We start from the raw sequence: 12,050 nt of genomic DNA, 5'->3' as shown, positions 1-12,050 counted from the left end.
GGATGTGCGCTCACTTATCCAAACAAATGAAAAGACATGTTCCAGTGTACACAGAGATAAATGTTTTATAAAGGAACTTAATGTACAAAGCTTTGCATCAGCATGACACTTCATAAAATTAGCTTTATGCATAATATCCAGCATTTTTCAGCAGCTCCTTTGTTGGCTTTCCAGTCTAAATGATTCCAAAACTCAACCCCAATATGACCAGGAGTGTGTGCAACATCAAACTGAAAATTATAACTGGCTGCTGGTAAGGCACTATTTGGTTGTCCTAAAGCACCAAAATACTTAAACCTGTAAAAAAACACCTTAAACTCCACACTGAAACACAGAGGAGCTCCTAGAAGCTTTCAACTTCATCCATCACATATAAATATGGTACAGAAAGTGTCATGGAATTTCCAAGTCGATAGCACCAAAAAAGTTAAGCCTGTCGAAATGTAATGCCATTTTTTCACACCTGTAGTAACATATTGCAAGTATTAATGAATTTAAGTCTGGTGCCTTCAAGCAAGTATTGTGCGAACAACCACTTCATTCAGGACTTGAACAATGTAGATAAAATTACTTTGTAATCATGTAGACTGTCAGGCCATAAGTTGCTGAAATTTTACTATACATAATTGCTAGAATATGTAGTATAAGACAAATATAGAAATTTCAGTGATTAACTTCGCCGCGCCACGATACAGAGAAATACCAACATATTCTACTCAAAATAGGATTGGTTACAACTCACGAAATCAGCATGAAGGGGAAAATGTATCAGATCTAAAATACACAATAATAACACAAATTCGTAACACCCAAAAGCTTAGCTGAAGGCTGGGAGTCCTCTTCTCCGGCGCCGGCGGATGGCGGAGCTAGGCGCCTGGTGTGTGGGGCTGCGGAGGGATTCGCCGAGGCGGAGAAGGGCGGGGCAGGGGTGGGATAAGTTGTCGGCTGGACGTCGGAGCACCATACTGCGGCGAGCTTGTTCTACCGATGTCGCAGCGCAGCCTCCGGCGACCCGCCGCCGGACCCTCGATGCCCTACAGCCCAAGTCTGTTCGTGTTCTTGCTATTCCAATCTGGGCACAGCATAGCCAAGTAACAGGGACATTAGTACTGTTATGTGCTTTCCTGGGGCGTTCTGTGCAAAATTCGAAGTGCGGGGGCTATCAGGTCCCATCCTGTCCATGTATTTTGTATCAGATGGCTGAAATGCATAGGGAGTAGCCGGAGCACCCAATGCACTGGAGTACATGATATTTTCCCGCTCTATAGGTGTGCACGCAAAATGACAAAACCAAACAGGATCCAATCATTTAGGGGAATGAGATAAGAGAGTGGGCTGACATGCGACCCAAATTGAAGATAAACAAATTGTGAATCATGTCTGGTTGCTCTCTTCAGATCCATGGTGTTCAAATTGAAGATAAACAAATTGTGAATCATGTCTGGTTGCTCTCTTCAGATCCATGGTGTTCAATTGAAGATAAACAAATTGTGAATCATGTCTGGTTGCTCTCTTCAGATCCATGGTGTTCAAATTGAAGATAAACAAATTGTGAATCATGTCTGGTTGCTCTCTTCAGATCCATGGTGTTCAAATTGAAGATAAACAAATTGTGAATCATGTCTGGTTGCTCTCTTCAGATCCATGGTGTTTACTTTTTTGTTTTCATTTCTAATCAAATAATTCATCTGCACAGCACACACCGACCGAGAACAAGTACAATTTCATCCCATCCGGGCAGCTTAATTAGCTTGCCATGGAAACGTGAGGGAAATCTACAGGCACATATGCTTCGTGCCGCCTGATGCCGCCCTGCCCGGCCTTCCGTAGGCAGCGCCAAGGTGCATCTGATGCCTCCTCTGGTTCAGCAAGAGCACCGGCCGGAGGGACAGAGACATTCAAAATACAGCTGCTGTTTTCTTCAGAATTCAGATCTTGTGGATCGAAACAATACTTTCCGCGGCCGGCCGGCTAGCTCGCGATGGACACCTTCCTGGAGTGCCTCTGCCCACGGTGGCACTCCGCCTCCGCCGTGAACCTCTGCAGCCGCCGGGCGGCCTGCCTGGCGCCCACGGCGTCGAGGTGCATCTGCTCGTGCCGGCACTCCTCGCTGCAGAAGGGCGTGTCCCCTCTGTACATGAAGACGTCGCTGTCGCGCGCCAGCGGCTTGGCGCAGAGCGCGCACGCGTCCATCGCCGGCATGCCGGGCTCGGCGAGCAGCTCGGCGTCGAAGAAGAAGGCGCAGGTCACCGATGCCGCCATGGTATCGCTATATGGCTGGGGAGAGATGCTCCTTGTGGCAGGCTCGCGCTTGAGCTTCAGAAATGGGCGAAGGTGGGTGAGTTTGGTGCAGCGGTGCGATGCGGGAGGGCGGGTATATATTGGGGGCACGGAGCACGGGAAAGCCATTATTGGTGCACTGGCGGGCTGCAAACCATGGTCCGGTGCGCGGTATGGGGCTAACCATGGACGAAGTCCGGCATGCCCGGTGTATTGCGGTGGTTGGCCGATGGTTAACGTTGGCCACCGCGACGAGAACGACAAGGGCAGAGTTACGCGTGACGTGGACGGGCTGGTCCCGACAAACGGAGAGGGCTCGAGGTGTCTCTGTAGAGTGTCCATGTCGACCTAGAGAAAAAGAGGCGATCGATTAGGACAGGAAATACTACGAGCAATTGCTCCGCTTTTTCCTGCAGAAGAACGCTGTGGATAAGTGCAAGCATTGGCGTCAATAATTACCGCACAAGGATCCGCTGCGCCACTTGTCGGGAACGAGGGCGTCGAATCTACTCTGGTAGCTTTGGATTAAAGTAACTTCAACGTCTTGGTGTCGATAATTAGGGTTCTAGCACTAGAACAAACAAACGCAAGGGACATGCACGGAGACACCGCACATGGTTTAGCCACGCTAATGACAAGCGACAGCAAATGCACACGCACCTGGTAGTACTATTATGATTCGTGTCCTTTTCAGAAAAGAAATAAAACCAAAAGAAAGTCAGAAAAAGAGTTCGATGCCACTTCTTTTCCATTAGTCGGGTGCTCCATCCGGGAATCTTTGGGGTTGTGCAGGTGCATGCTCGCCTGAGACAACACAACACTGGGAGTTTGGCACGCGTAAAGTTCTTGTCTGCTCAATCAAACGAACCACCTTGTCACACACGACACTTGAGATCCACTCCTAGTACGTACGCTGAAAACTTTGGGGAGAAGGATCCGGGTTGTTTAACCGAGGAGCTGCCAGCTGGTCTCATCGCCGGAAGAGGGATGCACCCTGAAGTAAAGTTACAGTTGCAGGCCGTAATTAACAGTCGCACGCCTGAAGACTCCGCCGATAGGTTTCCATGCCACGTGTAGTAGATGGCATCTCGCATCGCCGATCAGGCGGGCAGGCTTCGTCCTAGGGAGCAGCTCCGTCGAGATCTGCGCCCGCTTTGTTTAGTGCCTGGCTTAGCAGTGAACCAGTTGCACGTAATCTCGTTCGGCAGACTGTGACGATGCATGACAATGGTGGGCTCCAGATTTTTTTTCTTTTCCCTATGACGACGATTTCAGGGTTTGATTGGTGTTGGTTGCAGAGTAGGGACTACACCTAGGCTGCTAAAAGAGGTTGGGTTTTGTTTGAAGCGGAGAGTGTCGACACACTAATACGACGTGCTCCGTATGCAACCGAGTCACAGCATATCTCTTCCGTTGCACGTCTACGTCTTCCAGGAAAAAAAAATTTATAAGACCAGGTCTCACGGATTAGCAGGTGAGGCCCATCCTAATGAATGACATGTGACATACACAAATCATAAAGCATCTAATCTCTCTCTCCCCCCCCCCCCCCCCCCCCCCTGAAATAATATGAAAAATTGCAGTGTCATAATTTTCACTTGGACATTCGGCCTTCTAGGGTCTCGACTCAAAGGATTTCCATGGAATTTTTGGTGAATTGCAATCCTTTGAATTTTATTCTATTCTGGTCATTTTAATTCTTTTCTTCAAAAGAAATCAGATATATATTATAAAGATTCGCGGAAGTACAAAGCACCTTAGAACATCTCTAGCGGACCTGTATCCCGCAGTGCGCAAAACAACCGCGTCGACGCGGAAAATCCTGCCCGACCAGACACCGCAAACGTGTCCGACCCGTAATTTTTTTTGCGGGGCGCGGCAAAAGATATCCCCCGATCTCTAGATTCACGGGGTGGGAGGCCGACCCGAGCTCAACCCCTATCCGCAGCGAGATTTGGCAGGAGAGACATTTCCGCGCGCCCGTTCCTGCTCCCCCACCGTCCGCCACCATTGCCCCCGCCACCGCCCGCTCCGGTGCATCTTCCCCGCAGTCCTTCGCCGCCATGGATGACTCCCTGCCGTCCCCCGTCACCGTCAAGGTCGGACACGCTCAATCCCCTTCGGCGGATCTCGTCGCCGGCCATGTTGGCCCCGCCGTCACCCAAGGCACTTCTGCGCTTGCCCGCAAGCGGCAGGGCAACGTGGTCGTGCAGGGTGGGAATCCGGCTGACCCCGCCGGGAAGGCCCGCGATCCTGGCGCCAACGCCGCCGCGTGATCCCGGTCGACTGCTGAGAAGGTCGGCAGGGTCTCGGGCGTAAAGCGGAAGAAGATTCCGGCTGCAAAGAAGACGGCTCCTTCATCCACTCCCTCTGCCCCGGCAAGTTCCCCGGCGATGCCGCTTAACGGTGCTGCTTCCACCGCGCCGGAGGTGGAACAAGTGCCAGAGGTGGACACGGTGGTTCCGATAACTTCCATGCACTCGATGGCGCGGAGTGAAGATCGACCATGATGATGTCAGACGTGGTCGTCACTTTTGTAAGACCCTCTTTTGCGTTTGTCCTACAAAACTAAGCTTTTATTTGCATGTGAACTATGTTCTAATGTTTGAACTTGAACTCATTTGTCGGAATCGATGTCAAATTCAATAATTGGGCGTCTTTGGTTTGTGGGTCGATGCGGCGGTGCCAGAGCAGACCCCGCATAGACGACCCGTAAAAGAGCATATTCACCGAATATCATTTTTACGGGTCCGTTTGCGGGGTCTGAGTCTGACCTCGCCCGCGCCGGCCCGCATATACCCTTTTCCGCGAACTGCAAAAGACTTATGCGGGTTAGGATTTTGCGGGGTCTGCTAGAGATGCTCTTAAGAGCATCTTCAACGGCGACCCACAAATTTCCTCCCGCATTCGCCCGTGGACAGGATGCGGGAGGCCGCAATCCAACGCTGCCCACATACATTTCAAACACTTTTTCAACAAACCGGATGAAATTCATGCAAACATAGCGGATTTCAAATGAACATCTGTTCTATGTGCCCATACTGGTCATGGATCAATCGGGTTGTCAATATCTTCCATTCTAAGTGTGTTTTACTCACGAAGAGAGTTTATTCACTCGTCAATTCCAAGGGAGGCTAGTAATAGGGATGCCTAGTTTTGATTTATTTATGAAAAACATTCCCCGAGCAGTATGGTGAAAGGGAGAAAAACATTTTTGCATGGGAACCGCTACTAACGTGTTTAGCATGAAAGTTATTGCAAACCTTTTCATAAATCGTTGATAGAAAAATACACCTCTCAAATGCAATTATCTCTGTTTTTAGCAATAAGCTCTTGCACTGCGACAAATCTCTGCTTCTCTCTGCGAATGGTCTATCTATTTTTTTGAGTCATCACCTTCTCATTCAAGCACCAACCTTGAGAGCGTTATTGTCATTCTCAGTGTAACATGAATTTGGTCTAATTAATGTTGGGTGTGAGCATGGTTGATGTTTTTTATACGTTTCCAACGTATCGACTTTTACAAAAAAAATTCTCTTATTTTGAATTCTACTTTCCATGATTTGAATGGAACTCACCCGGACTAACATTGTTTTCAACAGAACCACCTTTTTGTTTTTTTGCAAAACTAAAAGTTTTTGGATTTGAATGAAACTTGGCGGAGATTTTTTACTGAATATATAAAAAATACTAGTGCAAATATATACTGGAGGGGTCCACCACTTGCCCACAATTCACCCTATGGGGCCCTTCGACCTCCTTCTGACCTAATTCCAACTCCATATATTTCATCTTCCCGAGAAAAAAATCAGAGAGAAAGTTTCATCATGTTTTACGATATGGAGCCGCCGCCACCTCATGTTCTTCATCAGCAGGCCTGATGTGGAGTTCGTTGATACTTTCTTTTTAATGTTCCGGCAAAGGAACAGAAAGTACCCCACACCTATTTCCACAAAAAGGTGACCTTGGGTTATCGAACCCGTGAGAGGAAGGTTCCCTTGAAGCGATGGTCTCTAGTAACCTTCCGTCAAAGAAATAATTCCAACTTTTGACCAGACCAATCAAGCTAATTGTGATGAAAGGCTTATAATAAAATAGGTATGGGTATGAGGTCTTAATGCTTACAACTATGTATTTGTATTGGGACCAAATATGATCTTAATATGTGCGCTGGAAGTCACAATCGAGATGTGCTTGTTACGAAACGAAGTGGGCGATGTGTCCAAATAACATCTTGACCGACGCAAGTTCTGCGTCAAGAAACAGTTGTCCAACCGAAGGCCTATCCCTTGTGTGGGGTTGCCTCAATAATTAAGATTATAATAATCATATAGGAGGTTTGGATATTTTATGACTACACCTCATGAATTCCCAAGGATTAGATCCGTGTTACCATACTAAACCCTTTTGTCACTGGTGTTCAAAATAACACTTCACATTCTCCTTGCCCTTAGCATCTCCGTGGCTCGCTCTCCAGGATCCTGGATACCTACACAGATGAAGAACGCGGACGAGACAAGAGACATCTACGAAAAAAGTTTATTTCACACATACGGTACGTTAATTCAAAGAACTTTCATTGATCCCCACAACAAATACAGAGGGTTGCAAGGCATATGCCTCAACCCATACCTTTTCAAAATACTCACACATGAAGATCAGATCGCATTAAGAACACACTAAAGAACACATCTTGAACATCGATCAATTGTTAATATGTCCTATATTGGATGCCTCGTGCGGTGCATGATTACAAGTATGCTCTCAAGAGGAAGCACTATGGTGGTGATGGTGGCTGTGGAGATGGTAATGGCGGTGGCTAGGGTTGATGAGAGGGGATGAAGATGGGTAGTGTTCTGGCCTCACTTGTGGATGTTCACTTTACATTTTGATGTGGAGCCTTTTATAAAAATTGTTCAGGTGGACGAGGAGCCTCAGAATTCATGCCATACGAGCGCTTGTCGTCTTTGTGCTATCTTCGCTGGTGCACCTCCTCCTAATTTCTTCTATCTCCTTTTCCACTTCTTTCCATGTACACACATGATTTCTTTTCTTTTTAGCCTATTCTCTGTTGAAACGCATCGAAGAGAGGGTTTGTGAAATCCTTTGCATTCATTAGTTAGTAGTAGCAATATCAGAGCGAATATCTCGGTTTTAATGAAATATATCAGTTTAAATAAAGGATGAATTGGTGTAAAAATATCACTCATCATCCGTTTGAGGCTTCAGAGAGTGCAAATCGTCGCCGCCTTCATCAACAACCCTTCTTCATCCACAACCTCATGATCTTCACCACCAGGAGTGAGTAATTTAATCGCAGACATACTGGAGGTAGATGGAGATGGATCAGATTCGTCATGTAATCAAGTCAATTTTTTATGGCTTGATCTCTAGTATACACTACTTCTGGATTGATGTTGCTATGACTTTGCTATGCTTAATGCTTGTCACTAGGGCCCCCGAGTGTCATGATTTCGGATCTAAATCTATTATGTTTCATGAATATATTTGATTTCTTGATCCTATATGCAAGTCATATGCACATGTTATTGTTCTGAACCGTAGACCCCAAGGTGACAATAATTGGGATACTCTATGGGGACAACTGTAATTTGAGGAGTTCATGTATTCACTATATTTTAATGCTTTGTTTTTGTTCCCTATTAGAAGGAGCACCTTAATGATGATCCACAAGTATATGGGATCAATTGTAGCATTTTTGATAAGTAAGAGTGTCGAACCCAACGAGGAGCAGAAGGAAATGACAAGTGGTTTTCAGCAAGGTAATGTTTGCAAGTGCTGAAATTGTAAGTAACATAGTAGTTTGATAGCAAGATAATTTGTAACGAGCAAGTAACTATAATAGTTACAAATGTGCAGCAAGGTAGCCCAATCCTTTTGAGGCAAAGGATAGGCCAAAACGGTATCTTATAATAAGCAAAGTATTCTTGAGGGTACACGGGAATTTCATCCAGACACTTTCATCATGTTGGTTCGGTTAGTGTTCGCTACTTTGATAATTTGATATGTGGGTGGATCGGTGCTTAGGTAATGTTCTTACTTGAACAAACCTGCTACTTATGATTAACCCCCTCGCAAGCATCCGCAACTACGAGTAAAGTATTAAGAATAAATTCTAACCATAGCATTAAACTTTTGGATCCAATCGGCCCCTTACAGAATAGCGCATAAACTAGGGTTTAAGCTTCTGTCACTCTCACAACCCATCATCTAATTACTACTCCACAATGCATTCCCCTAGGCCCAAATATGGTGAAGTGTCATGTAGTCGACATTCACATGAGACCACTAAGGGAATCACAACATACATACTATCAAAATATCGAACACATATCAAGTTCACATGATTACTTGCAACATGATTTATCCCGTGACGTCAAGAACACAAGTAACTACTCACAAATGATAATCATGCTCAAGATCAGAGGGGTATTAAATAGCATATTGGATCTGAACATATAATCTTCCACCAAATAAACCATATAGTAATCAACTACAAGATGTAATCAACACTACTAGTCACCCACAAGCACCAATCTATAGTTCCGGTACAAAGATTGAACACAAGAGATGAACTAGGGTTTGAGATGAGATGGTGGTGTTGAAGATGTTGATGGAGATTGCCCTCCCCAATATGGGAGAGTTGTTGGTGATGATGATGATGATGATTTACCCCTCCGGGAGGGAAGTTCCCTCGCCGGAAATGCTTCGCCGAAGGGCAAAAGTGCTCCTGCCCAAGAACCGCCTCGAGACGGCGGCGCTCCATCCCGAAAGTACTGTCCTTAGTTTTTCTAGGTCAAAATGAATTATATACCAGAAGATGGGCACCATAGGTGGGCCAGGCTGAGCACAACCCACCAGGGCCAGGCGCGCCCTGGTGTCTTGTGCTCACCAGGTGGCCCCCCTCCGATGGTTATTTGCTCCAGTATTTCTTATGTATTCCATAAAAATTCCCCGTGAAGTTTCAGCTTATTTGTAGTTGTGCAGAATAGGTGGCCTGACGTAGCTTTTCTAGGTCCAGATTTCCAGGTACTGGAATTCTCCCTCTTTGTGTGAACCTTGCAAATTATGAGAGAAACGACATTAGAATTACTACAAAAAGCATTATTATGCATTAAGACATTTTAAATAATAGTAGTTAAACATGATGCAAAATGGACGTATGAACTCCCCCAAGCTTAGACCTCGCTTGTCCTCAAGCGAAAATCGAAATCGAAAAACATGTCCACATGCTTAGAGAGAGAGAGGTGTCGATAAAAACAAAATTCAAACATAGAAGCATCATGTGAATTATTATAACAATAGCAAACTTAAACGTAATTTTTTTATCATAGAGCTCTTATCATAGACTTCTCCTGAATAAGTAACTATTCATCACACTATTGAAGTATAAAGCATAAACTCTATTGGAAACCAACAAACTATGTTCTCAGTCAACTTTGCAACTACAACTCATCATCTCTTCAAGAAGGGTCACGTATCGAAGCCTTTAGGAAAGTCCACATACTCAACCATCTTATAGTGTTCTATGATTGCTAACACTCACCGCATACACATGAGCAAAACGTTTCAACCGGAAACATAGAAAGATAGGGGCTTATAATTTCGCCTCCCAACGTATTCACCTCAAGGGTCATGTCAACAATAATAAATCATGTGAAAGGATTGATATGGTTGACTAGAGGGGGTGAATAGGCAACTAACAATATTTAGCTTCTCTTTACAAAATTAAACTTAGCATCAAAATAGGTTGTCTCGATATGCAACTAGGTGAGAAACCTATATGATGCAACAACAACAAGCACATAAGCAAGCAAGGGATACAACACAATATAAGCTTGCACAAGTAAAGGTAAGAGATAACCAAGAGTGGACCCGGTGGAGACGAGGATGTGTTAGCAAAGTTCCTTCCCTTTGAGAGGAAGTACATCTCCGTTGGAGCAGTGTGGAGGCACAATGCTCCCCAAGAAGCCACTAGGGCCACAATATTCTCCTCACACCCTCACACAATGCGAGATGCCATGATTCCACTATTGGTGCCCTTGGAGGCGGCAACCGAACCTTTACAAACAAGTTTGGGGCTATCTCCATAACTTAATTGGAGGCTCCCAACGACACCACGAAGCTTCACCACAATGGAATATGGCTCCGCGGTGACCTCAACCGTCTAGGGTGCTCAAACACCCAAGAGTAACAAGATCCGCAAGGGATTAGTAGGGGTAATCAAATTTCTCTTGGTGGAAGTATAGATCGGGGCCTTCTCAACCAATCCCTAGAAAATCAACGATTTTGATTCGCTAGGGAGAGAGATCGGGCGAAAATGGAGGTTTGATCAACAATGGAGCTTGGGGAGGGAAGAGGTGGTCTTCTTGGGGAAGAAGACCCCCTTTATATAGTGGGGGAAAAGATCCAACCATTACCCCCCTCACTCATCCTGTGCAGTGCAGTACTACTGCACACAGCCGCGGTACTACTACTGGCTGGTATGGTACTACCGCTTGCGCGGTAGTGACCAGGCGAGGCCCTGTTGTACAAGGCAACGAGCAGTGGAACCGCCGCAACGGTACTACCACGTGACCCTGCGGTACAACCGCAAGGTAGGGCTCTATTGGCATTGGAAAATGCACGGAATTAATAAATTACTTCTGTAGCTACTTCCGTAGAGTTTAGGGCTGTGCAAAAATCTGGCACGGTACTACCGCTCACAGGGAGCGGTACTAACATCGAAGCGAAGGAAAGGTGGTGCAAAGGAACATATGCGTACGTTTTGATTCCACCCTAACATTTCCGAAGCGGACCCCCTCTTAATAGTATGGCTTTCCTACGACACAAATCCACCGAAAAGAAACTTAGAGAACCGCCGTCTTCGATAGGCTCCGAGGGGCACCGAACCATCTTGTGCCTATACATGAGATATCTGAAATGCTCAATGCACACGATTAGTCCGCAAATGCAGTGTCATCAATCACCAAAACCACATAGGGAGAAATATGCCCTTACAATCTCCCCCTTTTTGGTGGATTGATTACAATACAGGATTTGCATTGCAGAGATATAAAATGAATACAAGCAAACACAAAATCTATAAAATATAGACAGCCCCCCTAGATGTGTGCACTCTATAGATATGCTTTGGACTGCACAACACACACACTAGGATCAACACTCCTCCTACATTTTATAGACAAGGCAATGCTTGCAACAATATAAGTGACACTAGGCATGGAGGCAAGGTATAGTAAGTGAGCATGAAGTAAAGGACACACGATAAAGTAAGCTCACAAGCTACTAAACATACTAGACAATAAGGGATAAGCTTGAGGGCATACGTTTCACACCATATGATAGAATACGTCTCCTGGTCTCACACGCAAATAAACCAAACTAAAGCGACAAGCAACGAAGGTTCAATGAAACGCGAAAGCAAAGAGACAACAAAGAACTCGCAAATCCTACACTCTCTCCCCCTTTGGCATCGAGACACCAAAAAGGCAGAGAGGACACCTAAGACACAGGTGGTAGCTCCCACCTGGAGTGATCACCCACCAATCTCCTCAACTATCTTAGCAGCAAGAATGGACTCCTCATCTGACTCAGTCCACTAATAGCCCTGCTTCGTCATCCAGGCAGCCTCAAGAGTGCTGTTCTTCTCTGACCCGCTCGAGACGTGCTCACCAAGCTTCCTCAAAATCCGCTTGTTGCACTAGCTACTCTCCTTTTGAGCAAGTGAGTCTGGTACTGCCCCTTGA

At 45.7% G+C, this 12,050-nt stretch overlaps 1 protein-coding gene across 1 annotated transcript; it reads right to left on the bottom strand.

Moving 5' to 3' along the window:
- Window positions 1-1,639: 1,639 nt before the first annotated feature.
- Window positions 1,640-2,426, bottom strand: LOC123046676 (protein MARD1). Its single transcript, XM_044470083.1, has one exon. The coding sequence runs from the start codon at window positions 2,407-2,409 to the stop codon at window positions 1,972-1,974; it is 438 nt and encodes a 145-aa protein (XP_044326018.1). The 5' UTR covers window positions 2,410-2,426; the 3' UTR covers window positions 1,640-1,971.
- Between the last annotated feature and the right edge of the window lie 9,624 nt (window positions 2,427-12,050).

The sequence above is a fragment of the Triticum aestivum genome, chromosome 2B (genome assembly GCF_018294505.1).
Source record: "Triticum aestivum cultivar Chinese Spring chromosome 2B, IWGSC CS RefSeq v2.1, whole genome shotgun sequence".
In the NCBI taxonomy this organism is placed as follows: domain Eukaryota; kingdom Viridiplantae; phylum Streptophyta; class Magnoliopsida; order Poales; family Poaceae; genus Triticum; species Triticum aestivum.
Note: the sequence above shows the minus strand (reverse complement) of the source record. Positions and strands in the feature narration are given on the sequence as shown.

What these genes read in the sequence shown, in the direction of transcription:
- LOC123046676 (XM_044470083.1), bottom strand. Translation starts at nt 2,409, where the DNA reads ATGGCTTTCCCGTGCTCCGTGCCCCCAATATATACCCGCCCTCCCGCA.